The sequence below is a fragment of the Aspergillus steynii genome, assembly GCF_002849105.1.
Source record: "Aspergillus steynii IBT 23096 chromosome Unknown P170scaffold_4, whole genome shotgun sequence".
In the NCBI taxonomy this organism is placed as follows: domain Eukaryota; kingdom Fungi; phylum Ascomycota; class Eurotiomycetes; order Eurotiales; family Aspergillaceae; genus Aspergillus; species Aspergillus steynii.
Genome location: NW_020194401.1, coordinates 279631 through 297395, shown reverse-complemented (window position 1 = coordinate 297395; position 17765 = coordinate 279631). Strand labels below are relative to the sequence as shown.

The 17765-nt window shown below is 49.9% G+C and overlaps 7 protein-coding genes across 7 annotated transcripts; 5 read left to right on the top strand and 2 right to left on the bottom strand.

The window, feature by feature from the left end:
- Positions 1 to 451: 451 nt before the first annotated feature.
- Positions 452 to 677, top strand: P170DRAFT_475049 (uncharacterized protein; the record flags this gene model as incomplete). The annotated part of the gene is made up of 2 exons (XM_024853213.1): positions 452 to 632; positions 667 to 677. The coding sequence occupies 2 exons, from the start codon at positions 452 to 454 to the stop codon at positions 675 to 677; spliced, it is 192 nt and encodes a 63-aa protein (XP_024704003.1).
- A 2516-nt stretch (positions 678 to 3193) lies between these two features.
- P170DRAFT_509444 (uncharacterized protein) lies at positions 3194 to 4572 on the top strand (the record flags this gene model as incomplete). Its single annotated transcript, XM_024854675.1, has 6 exons — positions 3194 to 3388; positions 3450 to 3486; positions 3541 to 3611; positions 3672 to 4051; positions 4109 to 4170; positions 4223 to 4572. 6 exons carry the CDS (start codon positions 3194 to 3196, stop codon positions 4570 to 4572), a joined length of 1095 nt encoding a protein of 364 aa, XP_024704002.1.
- Positions 4573 to 6073: 1501 nt separating this feature from the next.
- On the bottom strand, positions 6074 to 7663 carry P170DRAFT_436465 (prolyl hydroxylase family protein). The gene has a single exon (XM_024849162.1). The coding sequence runs from the start codon at positions 7647 to 7649 to the stop codon at positions 6207 to 6209; it is 1443 nt and encodes a 480-aa protein (XP_024704001.1). The 5' UTR covers positions 7650 to 7663; the 3' UTR covers positions 6074 to 6206.
- A 563-nt stretch (positions 7664 to 8226) lies between these two features.
- Positions 8227 to 10410, top strand: P170DRAFT_407372 (Zn(II)2Cys6 transcription factor; the record flags this gene model as incomplete). Its single annotated transcript, XM_024846678.1, has 5 exons — positions 8227 to 8288; positions 8345 to 8565; positions 8613 to 8949; positions 9003 to 9505; positions 9554 to 10410. The coding sequence occupies exons 1-5, from the start codon at positions 8269 to 8271 to the stop codon at positions 10408 to 10410; spliced, it is 1938 nt and encodes a 645-aa protein (XP_024704000.1). The 5' UTR covers positions 8227 to 8268.
- A 588-nt stretch (positions 10411 to 10998) lies between these two features.
- P170DRAFT_509441 (aldehyde dehydrogenase) lies at positions 10999 to 12613 on the top strand (the record flags this gene model as incomplete). The annotated part of the gene is made up of 3 exons (XM_024854674.1): positions 10999 to 11126; positions 11176 to 11524; positions 11657 to 12613. The coding sequence occupies 3 exons, from the start codon at positions 10999 to 11001 to the stop codon at positions 12611 to 12613; spliced, it is 1434 nt and encodes a 477-aa protein (XP_024703999.1).
- A 1712-nt stretch (positions 12614 to 14325) lies between these two features.
- Positions 14326 to 16062, top strand: P170DRAFT_464361 (putative MFS sugar transporter; the record flags this gene model as incomplete). The annotated part of the gene is made up of 4 exons (XM_024852237.1): positions 14326 to 15168; positions 15237 to 15806; positions 15952 to 15990; positions 16042 to 16062. 4 exons carry the CDS (start codon positions 14326 to 14328, stop codon positions 16060 to 16062), a joined length of 1473 nt encoding a protein of 490 aa, XP_024703998.1.
- Positions 16063 to 16243: 181 nt separating this feature from the next.
- Positions 16244 to 17412, bottom strand: P170DRAFT_494118 (SDR family NAD(P)-dependent oxidoreductase; the record flags this gene model as incomplete). Its single annotated transcript, XM_024854061.1, has 4 exons — positions 16933 to 17412; positions 16645 to 16874; positions 16487 to 16588; positions 16244 to 16437 (listed from the first exon to the last, which is right to left on the bottom strand). The coding sequence occupies exons 1-4, from the start codon at positions 17214 to 17216 to the stop codon at positions 16244 to 16246; spliced, it is 810 nt and encodes a 269-aa protein (XP_024703997.1). The 5' UTR covers positions 17217 to 17412.
- Between the last annotated feature and the right edge of the window lie 353 nt (positions 17413 to 17765).

Here is a 17765-nt window from a genome sequence, read left to right as displayed (position 1 = left end):
AATTTCAGTGCCATAGTCCCTTCTTTCACTTTTCTGCGTAGAAAGCCTCTCAATATTTAAGTGCTTGACCCGCTGCTGCAATTTTCATTCAAACCCTCATCTCTTCCAAAAATCAAAATGCCAACAGGAATTGCTCAACGGCCACCTAAGTAGAGAGGCTTTGCCGGACCTCTTAGAGGGACCCGAGGGAACATCAGAAAGCGCAATCCACAAACGAGACTTTCTCGGCCCCCTCGAACAATGGGACTCCTTCGCTACGGATGTCCGCAGGCATAGCGATGCCACAAGGTGGGGTAGTCAGGTCCTCTCATTCAGACATCAATTCGATGTCCCCGCCACAAGCCTGAAAAACAAACATATCAGATGCGGGGATGAAACTGGAGTGCTGGGCAGAGTTAGCGCAAACGTTGGCCAAGTGCTCTCGGCAATTTGCAAGGTCTTCGGGATCGACATGTCCCCTCATAATTCCACTGCTCGCCCACGGGTCCTTACGGCAAAGGTGCCAGACACCGTCTGTCTGACAGAGCTCGGCGTCTTGAAGATAGTTGGAGAGCTGAAGTCTCCATGGGTAGCTCCCCAGCACGACCTAGAGCAAGCCCAGAGAATGCCATTGAAGCTGCGCCGCGTCCTAGGTATGTGGAATGGCTGCAAGCTCATAATGTATAGCTTCAAACTGATCTTTGTTTCAAGGCCAGATAGCCGAGCACATGAAACCAGACAAAATAAAGTACGGATTTATTTCTACCTATGCATGAATCATCTTCGTCAAACAAGAATTGAAGAATGGGCAATGGCATCTGTTTCATACAAAAGCCATTGCCCATTCTTCAGCTCTTGGAGAGCACGGACTCTAAGGATGTTGTCATTTTGAAATTCCCTTTTCTTTACATTTCATTCAAATTCCCTGGATTTTTAACGGCTTCCTAAGCAGAAGAAAAGCCGTACTTCTCAAAACAGGGCAATGACGGACGCCTACCAATTTAGTGCGATATACAGCAAAAAGTCACTTTTTTACATACATGAAATTCTTGAAGATTACATGAAATTTGAAAAAAATGTATGAAAAAAGTTGCGTCCCGAACGGACTCAAATTGAGGGAATGCTTTTGGTATGTAATGAATCTTCCTTTGCTCTGGAAAGTACTGCCATCATAGCCAGCAGATTTGTCATGGCTAGACGATTAGGGAAGATTTGCCCGGCGAATCTGGAATAGAACTAATAAAAGATTACAGTCTTTTCATTAAGATTTTTTTTCCCGGTCATTAATTATACAAGCTGTCAGTATATTGCCTTCTTTTCTTCTTCTTTACTAATGACTGTTAGTGTAACAACTGCTTTGTTCTGACCAGTGCCTTCCACTCTGGCACTGTTACTGTTTAAGAGAATAACAAACACGACATGTTAATTGCATCCGCGACTACACTACGTTCATCGGTGCCAAAGAACATAGCAGCAGCTTCTATCAGTACTGTGGATAGAACTGCAAGATCTGATATTAATACCAATATCCCTTCTGCAAAAACCTTAAAAAGCCAGGCCCGGCGGGCTAGAAAGGTATATTCCTAAGCTTCCTTCTTATATTATCTTAAATTGATATATAGAATTATAGGCTCTGAAGCGCAAGCAGGCTGGCTCTGATCACTGATAATAGCCTTGAACCCGAGTCCCTCGACTCCAAGCAGAAAATTAGCATGGCATTTTTAATAGCTCTTACCTGCCTGACTTCTACCATCTCCATGTACGCGAGCCGAAAAGGATTTGACCACACTGACCGATGAAAAAAGACAAAAATTGTGGTAATAAATTCCACGAAAATAAGCGAACATTTGGAAGAGGCAACAAAAAACAACAAAATATACAACAGTCAGGATTCGCTGGTGGTCACCCACCCAACTACTAACTGACCGGCGTGTGGCTTGAGTACGGCTGAGCGGACGGGAAGCCCTATTTTCCACACCCTGTGGTCGTATATACTACCTGCTTAAGAGAAGGAATAAATATAGTACAGTTCTGCAGATCAGTTTGAAGGATTTTGTTCCTTCCCCGGCCAACACTGCCACCATGGTTGTCACGGTCGCGGGAGGCCATGTTAACGAACTGTGAGATTTAGGGCTGAGCGATGCAGGGCCGTTGAAGTTGGAGACGAGCTTCTATATTTAAACACTGGGTTGACGTTAAAATCTCAAGCCACAGAATCTCACATATTTTTGCATTGCTTCTGTACCCAGCCGCAGTACACGCAACTTGTAGTAGGAATCGCTTTAACTGGATTTGCCCCTATACGGGAGCAATTTGAGCCCGCGCTAGAATAAATTGCAACGCGCAACGCCTTCTCGAAAATCCCCTTGCTTCTAGAAAAAGCCAATTTAATTACCCCCTTTTGGCCTGCTTGTTCATGGTGGCCGTTATTAAATTATATTAAGATTAACCACCGAGGAGGATTTTCTGGCGATAGACCGGGTTAAAAGGAGATCACGGATCCAGCTAATAACTTTATTATTGAGCACTTTATTTGACTTTGATTAATGCCTGATTTCTCAGTATATTAGTAGTACCCAGGATTTCTAAGCCACCACAATACTAAATTAAGATTAGTTGACGTCAAAGTGAGTGGGGAGACAAATCCGTGATGAGATTCCTGGACTTCACGGTCGCCATGATACGGGATATTTCCAACCAAGCACTAGAACCAACACTACATTGCCGAAATGAAATCCAACCGGCAAGAAACATGCTGCATGAGATCAGTGCGAGGGCAACTGCCGAACAAGCAGGCTTCTTCCGACCAGGCTGCTGTTGCACGATATTCACCAAGTGGACCCCCCGGCGGGGCAGGAAATCGTCTCCTGAACCGCGGTCTGGATCTGTCTCAATCGTGAAATGACACTAATCTTAAATGTACCCCGTTGACTCCGTACGGAGCGGCGAGCCTGCGACATCGTCTGTCGGCGGAGGATTCCACGTGTCGAGTCAGTGTGTCGACAGAGTGGTTCAAGGCCCCCCACTCGCTGGTTGATGGATGAAACAGGTCCGTGTTTTGCCAGCCACAGGGGGCATAACTAGTAGCTATATGCAGAATCGCCGCCATGACCTTCTCTCTCGTCGACTGCAAATCTTCGCAAATGTAACTTCCTTCATTCCTCGCTTGACTAGCCTTCGGTCTTTTCCTTCAGACGGCCTGCCGGTCTTGCCCATGGAAGAGATCTGGGAGAGATCGCTTTCGCCGGAGCGAATTGCCTACCTGGCGCAGTCCCGCATTCCGGAGATCATTCTCTGCAATGTGATTCTCCTGGTAATCGCGACTGCGGGCCTGGCGGTGCGTCTTTTTGTCCGGATGAGGTATCTTACTGGACTCAATATTGATGACATGCTGTGTGTGGTTAGCTGGGTATGCTGATTCTCAATCATTGTTCCTGGTCCAATTGTTAACGCCATTGTGTTTGATTTAGGTATTTACAGTTGTTCTATGCGTGACTTGTATGGAGAGTAAGTAGTCTTGCGATGGATGGACCTAGAATGGCGGTTAACAGTCCGTCTCAGTGACCAAGTATGGATTCGGCAAACACATTGGAACGATACAAGACTTCACCACCCGAGGCATGTTCTTGAGGGTATGGCGATCTATCCGATCAATGCAAAAACACCACTAATAATATTCGATCTCTTCACAGCTCGACTTCGTCACCATGGTCGCCTACGTCCTCGCCCTCGGGTCTATCAAAGTTTCCTTCTGCCTCCTCTACCTACACATTTTCCCGGGAAAGAAATTCCGCATTGCCTGCTGGTGCGTGCTGGGGATTCTCGTCGTCGAAACCATCGCGGAGGTCTGCGTGGTAGTCTTTCAGTGTCAGCCTGTTCACAAGGCGTGGGACCCCACGGGTCTGGTGGAGGGTGTCTGCGTCGACATGAATCTGTTTTATTACGTGAATTTTGCCGTCAAGCTGGGCACCGATATTGCTCTTTTCGCGCTGCCCATGCCGAAACTGGTCCAGTTGAAGATGACGCTGGGAAAGCGCATAGGTTTGGTCTTGATGTTCAGTCTGGGTCTTCTGTACGCTGGATCCTTTGCGCAATGATTGGAATTGAAACGCTAACGTGGATATGCTAGTGTTTGCGTAACGAGCATCATTCGAATCACCTACATGACGCAGTTCTCTGAGGACCACACCTGTGAGTTGCCCACATTACTTTCTTTCTCAACACCACTAACGCCACATCACAGGGGTCCTGGTCGACACAATGAACTGGTCCTGCGTTGAAGTCGCCGTCGCCATCTTCATCGCCTGCATCCCCTCTTTCAAATCGCTTATCAGCTACCGATTCCCCGCCCTGCAGCGCATGCTCGGCCTATCCAGCAAAGGCGGCTCCATGGGCCCGTCACGAATGTACGGCACGGCCACCCGGCGCACGTACAACGGCCTGTCGACCGGACACCAGAATAGCATCAAGTTGAAACCGGTGGTCGGGGAGAGCCAGGCGGAGGTGGAGACCAGTCAGAACGGGTCGCAGGAGCGCATCGTGCATGCAGGGATTCATGTCACGACTAGCGTTCGCGTCAATGAGAGTGTTTGATGCTTTGATAGTCATGATACGCATACTTCATACGATGTTTTTTTTTTTTTTTTTTCTCGCGACTTCTGTCCATTGACCCCCCGGGCTGGTGGGTCGATATTCTCCCCCCTCCACGCAGGACAGACAGTGATACAGAGTCCAAAGGAGCACCAGCCCGATCCTGAACTTACTCCGTGCACCATTCTCGCGCGCCAACTTCCCCTCCATTCACGACAGGGGAAAGATTGTCAATCTAGACTCGTTGACACGGCAGACGCCAAACCGGTGGGCCCGGAAACAGACATAAACAGACACACTAGAGCGAGTCTACGAGCCTTACGACGAACAGATTGGATAGAAACCTGCTCGGCGAAACCTCGAAACCAAGCCTACTCCTGGACAACTCCGTCTCAACCCCGTTAATCTACACGTTACGCGCGACTGCCGCACCAGGGGAAGCCTAAATCCACTGCGCGCTGTGAGTGGCGGAGATGCGCCGAGATCCAGTCCGGCGGGTCATCTTCGCTCTTTCTGGGCCTTGTCAACGGCGCTGAATTCCCCGAAACCTTAATTGTTGGCGCTTTAATTAGATTCGGGGGGTTGTTTTTGCTCGTATGATACTTTTCCGTTTCTAACGCTGCCTTGACTCCGTTCTCCACCGAACTGGCCAGTCACTTACGTAGTTCTCGGTCCTATCTTTACTGCGTACAGACAGATTCACGACGGCTGTCACGCCCTGTGTCACTGCGTCACTAGCAGGGCTGGAGTCAAGACACGGAGGAGGCAGCGGCAGGGGATCGACAGCCCAGAGACTATGGATTGCGGAACCGATATCGTTTGATAAATCGTTAGTTCTACGGAGAATTCCTCCACTCCGCTCTACTCCGTAGCACTCCGTATACAGTGTGTTAGTAACAACTGACTAATGTGAGTGTGACATATCGTGGTATGCAAGTGACAGCGTCGATTGCTTCATTCGCGCGAGAACTCATCTCCGATACTAGGCAAGGTCTTGCCGGAAAGAGTCGTTACTCCGTGCCTGTCCTCGATGACAGCGTCGTCCGTAAGGGATGTGCGCGACCCACTCCCCGGGGTGGAGATGCCTGGTGAGCAACGTAATGTTTTGGAGTGGAGATCTTTCCCGGAGCAGAAGCGCCGGTTTAGCTTGTCCGGGCAACGCGCGAGTGCTACGGAGTAAGGATCTGGAAGGTTTGATCAGCGGGTTGAAGGCTGGAATGGAAGTTAGGATTTTGAAGTATTGGAATTTTGGGCGACAGCTTTTTCTTTTTCTTTTTCTTTTCTTTTCTTTTTTTTTTTTTTTCTGCTGGTCCGGTGTCATTTGGCCATGGTTGTTGTATGCAGTGGTCTGCTCAGATTTTGAAATATGAGGCGTATGGCGGTACTCCATAGACATGTTGCTAGAGATCAGATATGGTGGATATCGGAGACTGATCATGTTGTGTATGTAGTAGTGTAGACCACTTTTCTGTTTGGTACAAAATTTCAGCCCTATTCCCAAATGTGACAGATAAGATGGTGCAGTCTGATTGCTCCGTTCATGTAAGTAACACTTTTGTGCCCGAAGGGGATCGATTATATACAATGGTTTTCGAACTTTATGCCAAAACGAAGACCTACACTATTGGTCGTCTTATCTACTCTTCAGAGGGTTTTATATCATACTCTACGTCACTCCGGATGATATACTTGGCGCCCTTCGTAACGCTCGTCCCCTCGTGCAACAACGCCCCATTGGACTCTCCGTGCGGGAAGAGCGCAACGGCCCCCATCACCGGCCGCAGGGGGTACGCGTTGAGCACGCCTTCCCGAACACCGGGAATGAAGAACGTGGTCTCGCCGCCCTCGAACTCGTCGTTGAGATACAGCAAGAAGGTATACATGGAGCTCTGCTTGTTGTCTTCGGGCGAGGCGTCGTACACGTACGTGTCGTCCGGGAGAATGCCAGACGGCGGCCAGGCGCCGTCAATATGGCATCTGTACTCGGCGCCAGGGACGTATCGGTAGACGCGGAAGCGGCGGTTGAGGCCGCGGGCTCGACGGCCGTTGATCGTTTGCGGCACGTGAGGGGCGATGCGCGACCAGAGCAGGTCGTGGAACGCCATGTCGACGACCCAGTAGAAGTTGTGCGCGAGGATGCTCATGTCGCCGTCTCCGCGGAAGGGTGCGTCGGGGAGGAAGTTGACGGATTCGCCGGCAGCAATGATGGCCTGGCACTCGTCTGTGGACAGGATGTTCGTGGCGAGGCCGAGACCGGGGACTGCGGGATGGGGGTTGTAGGTTGCGGAGGGGCCAGTGGCGGCCAGGGGGACGGCGTTCTCGGCGGTGGTATATAGGATGGCAGGGTGGTGATTCGGCGGTTTACGGAGGGGACCGGGGGTTTCTTCGATGATGCGCAGGGCGGAGGGAGACTTGGGGGCGTGGGTCATGATGGACTTGTCGAGGACGGAGGCGTAGACGGGAAGCGGTGCCGTCGAGGGACGGAGGTCCCATGTCGGCTGGAAGGCGATGGGCGAGGAGGGCGAGTCGATGGCATTTGGGTTTGTATCAATCGGGGTGCTGACGCGAAGGATGGCATCGAGGACGCTGAGGAGTTGCAGGTCTCGTTCGCTGCGCGGCGGAGGAGCCTGGACTGCGTTGGGCTGCTTCGCGAGACCGCTGACCACGTCCAAATCACGGACCCAGCGACACAGGGCTCCAATCTTGGGCTGTTCCCCTCGGATCCTCAGCTCGGCGAGCAGGATCTTCGCGTCGATGTATTGTTCGTCGGCCAGGGCGCCGGTGATTCGGGCGGTCAAGTTGGCGCCCTCGGCTGCGTTGGCGCCTGTCGTACAGGCCTGTCGGAAGTCATACACGGCGACTCGGAGGTCCTTGCATGCTTTGGACTTGGTCAAGCCAGGGTGTTGCGTGAGGGCAGCGAGCGTCTCGATGGTGATATCAAGCTCCTCGTCGGCGACGATGGTGTTGAGGTGCGTGGGGTCGAGCGTTGTGACATCGGCGGGAGGAGCGACCTTGGTCAGTTTCTGTGGTAGATTGGCTTGCGCATTGCGCTTGCGCTTGGAGCATTTGGACTTGGCCATGTCGACTGTGTAGGGGTTGATTGAAGATGGATGGGCTCAAAGTGGGGAGCGGAAGTTTTGGAGGTCGTCTTATCTAAGGCGTTACTGCCACGTCCGGGTGGTTTTGCCACAGCGTGGAGTCTTACTAAACCGTTTAAGCGAGAGCCAGACGGGCTGCCAACGGAGTGTGGCTGAAGCACGGGAGCGTGGCAGCAATTGCTTCCTATCGCATAATCTTAAGCAACACAAATATATATCGGAGGAATACAGAATGGTATTCCAGTGTTCTTGAATTGGGCTCATGGAGTTATTGTGTTATGTTTCCATTGTCCCAGAGAAGGGGGTTTGCCTTTCTTTCTAACTTTTCTTCTTTCTTTACAACTGTTGCCAAAATATGTATCTCCATTGTTAATAGCGCAGAGTTTTTTACTCGTCCAGAGACTTGATTATAACTATTTTCAATAGTGAGAATGAAAAGCGACAAGTGGTTAAATTTACTGCATTGGGGGGCCATGACTATCACGTGATCTTCGGCAACATTTCCCCTTTTGCCACTACTCGAATTTGGCCTGCTCGGCTCTTTTCCAACCCGACGGCATTCTCTGAGCACAGCCGAGATATGTGATATTCTCCCAAGGACATGCGCTCTTACTCCGGCTGGTACGTGCATATCCCTTACATTCTTCTTCATTCCGAACGTCACTTACACACTGCAGTCTGACGTGCAAACGTAGGAAGTTGAAATGCGACGAGTCCAAGCCAACATGCCACAAGTGTATGAAAGCTTCTCGGGACTGTGTTTATGGAGAACAGTCTGTATTCCGTAGCCAGGAGATCGACTCAACCCCAGGCCGCAAACGAAGACGTACGAGTACTCAGCGGGAATACCAGGCCGTGTCCAGAGAGGAGACTACCTGGGTAGACCTTCCAACCGAGCGTATGTTCTACTCAATAGGTGTGCTTCGACATACTTACGCCATATAGTCACCTTTGTTCAGGTGGAAGATGCTTGGGAAAATGAGTCCTCGAGGGTCATAGAGACCAATGGCACACCGGTGCTTGGAGAGGAAGCTGGGACAGGCCGGACGGTAGATGCTGGCGAGGAAGACAATGTTCCTGGATCCCATCCAACGTCCCGTCCAGCGTCACATTATGTGCCCGTTGCGACGCCTTCTTTCCATCATACACCCACTACGACCGAGCATCAAACACCACAAGAACATGATTCTATCTACCGCACCAGCCAAGCAGGGAATGATCCCTTCGAGAAAGTTCTTGTTTCATATCTCCTACGGCATTTCAAGCAAGGTCCAGGCCAGTGGTATACATCCATTACATTCATTCAAACTAAAGCGAATGCTAATGATGATCAAGGATGGACCTTTTCGACACCACTTCATACTTCTCTTCAAAAGTGCCTGTCGTTGCAGCATCCAAAACCTTACTAAAATCGGCAGTCTGCGCTCTCTCTGCAAAGCATCTTCTACATGTCTGTCGAGTCATGGGCCAAACCGGGGTAAACTCCAGGTTCATTCCCAGCTACATCGGCCTTCCTTCCTCAAACGAAGAAACCTGGCGATATCACTCCGTGAGGTTCTACGATCAAGCCCTTGGACATCTAAAGGTTGCCGTCAATCTGGAATCTTATGCCAACAATCTCCCCGATAAGGAGGAAATGCTAGCGGCCGTCGCAATCCTCTGCGCCTTTGAGCTGATGGATGCCCCGGGGAGTGCATGGAGAGCTCATCTGAGCGCGTTACCCCTCTTCGATGACAGGTCTGCCTCTGTGTCGGGTCACTCATCAATCATCATTCCCCAGACAGCCATCAAGGGCCCGATTTTCTGGAGCCTGGCGAGGCAAGATCTGTTGTGTGCCTGTGAGTTCCGAACAACCCATCCATGTAGATAAGCCCTAACAAACCCAGTCATAAGCGAGACGCCAACACGACTGGACCTGAAAGACATGCGTCTCTGGCAGAACGCAGGTCTCGCCACGGACGAGAACGGAGATCTTCTCCCCTACAGCCCGCTCGACGTAATGGAAAGCCAAATCTCCGCCGGCTTCGAAGAAGACATGAAAAGCAACGAGCTGACGTGGATCCTCGGCAAAATCGCAAACCACCTCACTGCCGGCGACGCTTTGGTCCCGGCGAACAACGCACTACCGCACCATGAACGGCCGCTGATCGGGCTGAATCAGGAGCATTTGCTAGAACGTTGGAATCTGCTGATGAGTGATTTGGACCGATGGCATGATTCTCTTCCGTCGACGTTCTGTGCGACGGCGAGGACTAGAAAACTGGGTAGTGCTGCGTCGGGTCTTGAGCTGAGCTTTGATACGTTCGAGCAGATCTGGTTCGATGTGCCGCTTTGTGCGGCTACGATCCAAAGCTATCATCAGGCTAAGATATTGCTTTTAGCCAACGAACCGCAGGAGTCAACGGCGATTCGATCGACTGTCTCGGCGCGGTTGAGATCATATAGACATGCGCTTCGGGAAGTCGTTTATCATGCTCGGGAGGTTTGTGGTATTAGTCTGGCCAATTCAACGGATTCGTTCAGGGTTGATTCCGTACAGGCCTTGTTTGTTGCAGGGCAGGTGTTTCAGGAGCGTCGGGAGCAGGATGCCGTCCTTGAGTTGCTGTCTGGCATTGAGAGGGACCTTGGATGGACTACTCGATATCATGTGGCTAAGTTAAAGGATGAGTGGATCAGGGGGAGGGAGGGGAATCATGTGGAGCGTGATAAGCAGGACCATGAGTCTAATTGGTTTATATCCTAGGTCTGCTTGCATTCATGATCCAATGACTATAATGCTTCCATCTTCCGAAAATTCATAAATCTTTCATTTCAGTGATATTGGAACTGGGAGGAGGGTGTAGGCTCTCGTCACCCGAGAAAAGCCACTTAAACCTGGAGTGTAATGATACCACGAGAAAATATTTGGAAAAATAGTGAAAGACAAGAAAACTTAAAGACAGTGGGAACAGGAAGCTTCTATTTCGTGGCTGCGATTGGTGGATCATACTACGAAGACCGCTCATTGTGAATAAGCTCAGCACCACTTATCCCGTGGCAAAGCTTAGCATTGTAGGTGATCAACACAGGGGCGTATCTATTTTGCAGCAAACCAATATCACATTTTATCTAGAATTTTGGCACGGATTAGAATACATCTTGCGTCAGACCCTCGGTAGACCGGAACGCTCCATTCTGGACCCATAAAAAACCCTATTCTTTGTCTTGGCTGCCTTCGTCGGTTTAGACCGTTACTAAGCCACAGCATCTTCAATCGTACTTCAGTCCCTATGTCTGCATTGAGAAAACTTTTCTATAACAAACCTCATTGTTCCTGTTCAGCTCAAGCGAAATGGCCTCAACACGACAAGAGCTAATCGCCCCGAACGGACGAAAAATTTCTCTCAACACTGGCCTGTTCATTGGCAACGAATGGGTTCGCGCCGCTGAAGGCGGGCTCATCGAAAGCATAAACCCAGCGTAGGTTCAGTAACCATGTCCAAAATCCAGTTGCTAACAGACTACGTAGTAATGAGACGGTGATCACATCGGTGCAGGCTGCTACTGAAGCCGATGTTTATATCGCAGTGCGAACAGCCAAAGCCGCACTCAAGCATCCCAGCTGGGCAGATCTTCACCCTTCAAGCCGGGGATCTCTACTCCGAAGACTCAGTGACTTGGTAGAAGAGCACAGTGTCGACCTCGCGACTCTGGAAGCATGGGACAGCGGAAAACCGTACTCGGTCGCTTTGAATGAAGACGTCGCTGAAGTAATTACTTGTCTACGCTACTTTGCAGGGTGGGCGGATAAAGCACACGGGCAGGTCATTGACGGCGGCGCTTCGAAATTCGCGTATACCATTCGCGAGCCATTCGGTGTCTGTGGACAGATCATCCCGTGGAATTATCCCCTGATGATGGCGGCTTGGAAGCTGGGCCCAGCCAGCATTAGCAGTAAGATCACACCTTAGGAAAAAGCCACCTGGCCACGAATGCTGATTGTGATCTAGTGTGGAAACACGGTGATCCTCAAACCATCGGAGCTAACGCCACTTGCGATTCTCTATCTTGCCGATCTCATCAAGGTCGCTGGCTTCCCTCCTGGTGTCGTTAATATCCTAAACGGACACGGCCGAGAAGCAGGCGCTGCGATCGCGAAACACCCGGATATCGCAAAAATTGCGTTCACGGGCAGCACGTCTACAGGCCGCGAGATAATGAAGATGGCAGCTTCGAATCTAAAAGCCATCACGCTGGAGACGGGCGGGAAGTCGCCTTTGCTTGTGTTCAAGGACGCCGACATGGAACAGGCTGTGAAATGGGCACATACCGGGATCATGAGCAATCAAGGCCAAATCTGCTCCGGGACTAGTCGCATCCTGGTCGAAAAGGATGTTTATGAGTCGTTCATTGAAGCCTTTAAAAGTTTTACGCAAGCCACTAGCAAAGTGGGTGATCCGTTTGCCGAAACAACGTTCCAAGGGCCACAGATCTCGAAATCGCAATATGACCGAATTCGTGCATACATCGATTCGGGCATTAAGCAAGGCGCTCGGCTGGTATTGGGGGAATCCTCTAGCCGAGATCACGGCGGAAAGGGGTTTTTTATCGAGCCGACGATTTTCTGTGACGTGTCTCCGGACATGGATATTTACCGAGAAGAGATATTTGGTCCGGTCGTCGTCATTTCACCATTTGAGACGGAAGAGGATGCCATTGAGAAAGCTAATGATTCTCCATATGGGCTGGCAGCTTCTGTGTTTTCTCAAAATATTACCAGGTGCCATCGTTTGGCGAAAAAGATCGAAAGTGGAACTGTCTGGATCAACAGCAGCAATGACAGTGACTCGTTGACGCCATTTGGTGGAATGAAACAAAGCGGCATTGGTCGCGAACTTGGTCAAGCTGGAATGGAGGCGTACTCTGTTATCAAATCGGTGCATGTGAACCTGGAGGCAAAGCTATAGATGTTGTTGTCTCTACCTCGAAACACTAGCTAGATACGAATTTATACGTTCTTAACTAAGATATTTCGAGGACAATTGGGAGATTTAATCTCAAAACTAAAGTAGTTACAATTGATAAAATTGCTACAACGATCTGACTGATTGCGACGGTCTATTCAAGCAACCCTGGCTTTCCTCGCACGATCATTGAAGGGTGAGTGCTATCATCTCCCTCACGGACTCCAGCTAAGACCTGTGTGATCATTCATGTAACTGGTCTTAAAATCGAAAAAAGCAGAGTAACTGGAATTTTGAGTACAAGATAGTTAGCTATATTGATTCCTAGGCCAGGTCCGACGTGCAATTTCACAATCTCGGGACCCTCGCCATAAGAGACAGACTGAGCTTACTTGATTTGGTATGCTACCCGAGCGACCTGGAGAGAAGCTTATGATTTCAAGAAAGTCTTAAATTTCATCCGAGGTCTTTTCCGCCTCAGATGACATGAACAAGGAGATGCATCATTGCCAGAATTACACTTCCTCCTTGATACCTAGGTCTATATGCTCAAAATAGGAAGTTTAAGCCTGACTTCTCTCAGAGCGGAAAGGCGTGCCTATCCTCCCTGCATCTCTCGTGGGTGTAGACCGGGAGGTGATTGGCGCGGTACCAGTTGCCATGGTCTAAACCACTTAACATTGGCGATCGGGTCGGTGCTGAGCATTGCCCGCTATATAGAAGTACCTGTTAATATTCATATAAATAACTGTTTTATGTTAATGCCGGCCATTATGCAGCCATCAACCGAGAGCTTTGAGCTCCTAGTTCGGCAAAAATTCCTGATAAGTGAACTGGCATGTCGGAGTGGAGCCGAAAGCACCGACACGTAAAGATTGGCCCCAAAGCCGAGCCAATATCAAGAGATCGGGCTTATCTGGATCTGCAGCAACAGGGTCCTGTCCGCATTGCGATTCTTATCCGAGCTTGCATGCTTTCAGGGACGAGACAGCTGGCGGTCTGTGATTTCCGACGCCTTTAATTTTTCGTAATCGGAGCTTAGCTTCCTCGCCCCACGGAATTGTTGGTCTGGACTGCTCGGCTCGAATTTGGCAGTCGAGCCGAGATCCCCTCGGGGTTTATCGGTTGCCCCCACTGTCTTGCCGGGGTCTACCGAATTTTTATTCTTACTCTTTACAAGTTCCTGGGAAAAGGGCTGAGGATGAAATTACTATCTCTGTCACCGTCTTAATTGGATAGTCCTAATAAAGCATGGTGTGTTTTACTGCTTAGCTAGCGACTCTCCTTGACAAACTCATAACCTTGTCTACATAATTCCAGTATGAAGGCCATGGCCGCCTTGTGGGGAGGACCCGGGGAAGAAATCGTCGCAGAGTGGAGTCGCTGCCCAAACTACTGTGCGGGATGAGAAGAAGATTGTGCTCTGTGACTTATGGTAACTGAATGGCGTGTACGTGGGTATTCCCACTGGCCCAAGTGTGTCCACCGGCGGATCCTGGCGAATACTATGTCCAGGCTGTCTGACGATAAGAAAAGATTTTCACCTGGATGATATCGCGGATATTCGATTTCCCATTTTCTGAGCTGGACTTAAATTTCTTCGTCTCCCGTTGGCATTTTGTCAAATCTTTTATTCTGAGACATCCTTGACGGCGCACCGATTGTTTTATTTATTCGCGAATATTGACCCTCGCATAGCCCAACCAAGCGATATCATGGGCTTGATCCCACCCAAATACCTACTAGGATGCATTCTATGTTCAGCAAATGGACTTCTCTTCGGCATGGACACGGGCATCATCGGCCCTGTGACCGACATGGAGTTCTTCAAGTCTGAATTCGGAGGCAGCGAAAACTCTACCATCCACGGCCTCATCGTCTCCTGCATCTTGATTCCGGCTGCTCTCTCGTCCTTCTTTGCTGGCTACGTTGCTGATCACCTCGGTCGGCCCAAGGGAATCTGCATCGGGACTTTCATCTTCGGTGTCGGCGCCGCGATCGAAGCCGGAGCTGTCCACCTGGCTATGTTCATCGTTGGTCGTATTGTCGAAGGTGTCGGGGAAGGCCTGTTCCTGGGAAACCTGGTCGTTCTGATTTGTGAGATCTCGCCTGTCAGAACAAGAGGTGCCCTCACGACTGGTCCTCAGCTGGCGACTACCCTGGGTTTGGTCCTGGGGTACTTTATCAGTTACGGAACGGCCAGGATTCAGTCGTCCCTGTCATGGCGCATGCCGTGGATCCTGCTATCGGCCTTCGCGATGATCATTTGCGCGCTTTCGCTGATGTTTCTGCCCGAATCGCCGCAGTGGCTGGGTCTCCAGGGTCGCGTTGCAGAGGCCGAGGAGGCATGGGAGAAGCTGGGGGTTAGTCTTGGAGAGCGCGAAAAGGTCGAGGGGCAAGTCCAGGTGCAGGAGATGGACCCTGACTCTGAGAAGGCGGCACCCGGGACTGTCGAGAAGCTGCTGGATGTGTTTTCCAAGGATGTTCGGGGTCGGACTGCACTTGCCGTCTTTCTGATGGGGATGCAGCAGTTGAGTGGGATTGATGGAGTCCTCTACGTATGTTGACACTGCCTTTATCTGGGTTTTCTTTGGTCCGTGAACAATAACTAACTCGAGATATATAGTACGCCCCTCAACTCTTTCAACAAGCTGGTCTTGCCTCTTCACAAGCAAGTTTCCTCGCTTCCGGAGTTTCAGCACTCGTTATCTTCGGCGTCACAATCCCTGGACTGCTCTATGCTGATAAATGGGGTCGCCGAACTAGCATTATTTCTGGGGGTATTGGAATGGGAATTCTAATGTTCCTGATGGGCGGATTATACGCCGGAGGTGCCGTTCACAAGGACTCCGGCGCCGGTCGCTGGGTTGTCATTGTCTGCATCTACCTTTTCGCCGCTCTTTATTCCGTCACATGGGGGATTACTGTCAAAGTCTACAGTGCTGAGATTCAGCCTCAGCGTACGCGAGCATCGGCTACCACATTGTCCCATTCCAGCAATTGGGTGTGTAACTTTACCGTGGCGTTGATCACCCCTATTTTGCTGTCGAAAAGTAGCTTCGGAGCTTACATTTTGTTCGGTGGATGCTGTGTTATCACGGTTGTTGTGATCTTTCCTTTCATGCATGAGACGAAGGGGAGGAACTTTGGGCAAATCGAGGCAGCTTTCAAGGGGAGGTCGACTAGGGAGAGTAGCGTATGGAGCCGTGATGCTAATGAAGCTTAATGGTTTTGGAAAAGTTTTGATTTATGATGTGAACACGACATATGCATTTGGAACAGTTATAGATGGATTAACGATAGATCACTAGATTATGGGTTAGAAGATAGAGTCAATACAGGTATTTATCGTGGGCGGCTTTCCTTGTTTTCCCTATCTTGTAAGTGAAAAGAATACTACCACAACACTTAAATAACATAAATGAACATAGAGATCTCCCGTGGACCAATAGAATTATAATCCTGACAGGTAACATCACAGCCAAGTCAAAGAGTGCAATTAAGAAAGAGACTACTCCAGCATGGCTTTTATTTTTGAAAGAAGACATCGCACAGTTCAAGGTATTGCTCCCTGAGGGTAAGGTTATAAGCTCGATCAACAACTATCGCCTGATGTATATTAATTATGCCAGTCTATCGAGCAGTATAACCACCATCTACAGGCATGCAGACTCCCGTAACCCAGCTGGCATCCTCGCTTGCCAACACAACAGCCATTTTCGCGATATCATCGGGAAAGCCAGGGCCCTTCAGTGGGTGCCGCCGGTTGAGATCGTCCCAAGGAGTCAGGTTAGTAGTTGTTTCCTTGAAGATGGCCGTTTGAGTATCTGCGAAAACCATAAGTTTCAATACTCGCAAAGCATTTTCGCAACTCACATCCAGGACAAAGGGCATTCGAGTGGATTTTATGAGGCGCATAGTCTAGGGCGATCTGTCTCGTAAGCTGGCTGACAGCGCCCTTTGATGCACAGTAAGACGCTATAAAAAATTGAGGTTAGTTCAGGTCCGAGATTAAAGTAAACTAAAAATCTTACGATTCTCGGGTCCCACAATCATGCCCATGATCGATGAAATGTTCACGATCCAGCCTCGGTCCCCTGAAGCATGAGGCTCCTGTGCCAGCATCTGTGCAAGGGCGTACTTGCAACCCAGGAAGACGGATTTGACGTTCACTCGCATCGTCGTGTCCCATGTTGCTTCGTCGGTCAAATGGAGCACAGCCGGAAACCGGGCTTCGATGCTTATTCCGGCATTGTTTACTAGGCTGTTAGACCTCTTAGCTTGACTTCTCCAACATAGCTAGAGATCTAAACTAGACTTACATATCAAGTCTCCCGTACTCTTTCACCGTCTCCTTTACCAAGTTCTCCATTTGCGCGGCATCGCCGACGTCGGTTTGCACAAAGATGGCTCGTCCACCATCCCGAGTGATCAAGTCATGGGTGGTGATCTCGGCTTCCTCTTGGGACCGCGCCGTCGCTGTCAAATCAGCACATACTAGCTTTGCGCCTTCCTGGGCGTAGCGGATCGCGATAGCTCGACCCAAGCCGGAAGAGGCGCCAGTCACGATGGCGACTTTGTCCTGTAGACGTAATGACTGTGTCATGTTGGTTTTTCAGATGTGCTCTGGGACCAGAAAGATGGTGATACGGTGGCTGAAGAGTGTTCCTTTCTTCTTTAACAGGTACCGCACCTTGTTCCTGGCGCTAGATAGCTATGAATACCGGAAATCAATCATGACAACGATGAGCAAGAGGAGATCTTCGCTCGGCTTAATTACGGCATCGGGTCTCTAGAACGAGCGGGGCAGGAAAAGTATGGTGGAAAAAGAAAAGAGACAAAAAAAGCAAAAATGGATCGGAGAATTAGGAGAAAGAGCCGAGGGAAACCTCGGGATAGTATCGCATTGTGGCGGACCCGAGCAAGACGGTTTGCAAAAGGGTATCAAGCCGAGCCGGGTCCACCCAGGATCTTCGTCGCCACGACATTCATCTAGACAAATCTATGAAGCACGTTTGTACAGCATCGGCCGAGAAAACTTTCCGACTCCACAGATATCGCAATGGTTCATTCCATTTTCTTTAATTCAGCAATCCGCGATTCACCTTTCCGACAATAATACCAACCCTCCAAGTAACTTCCCACCTACCCACCT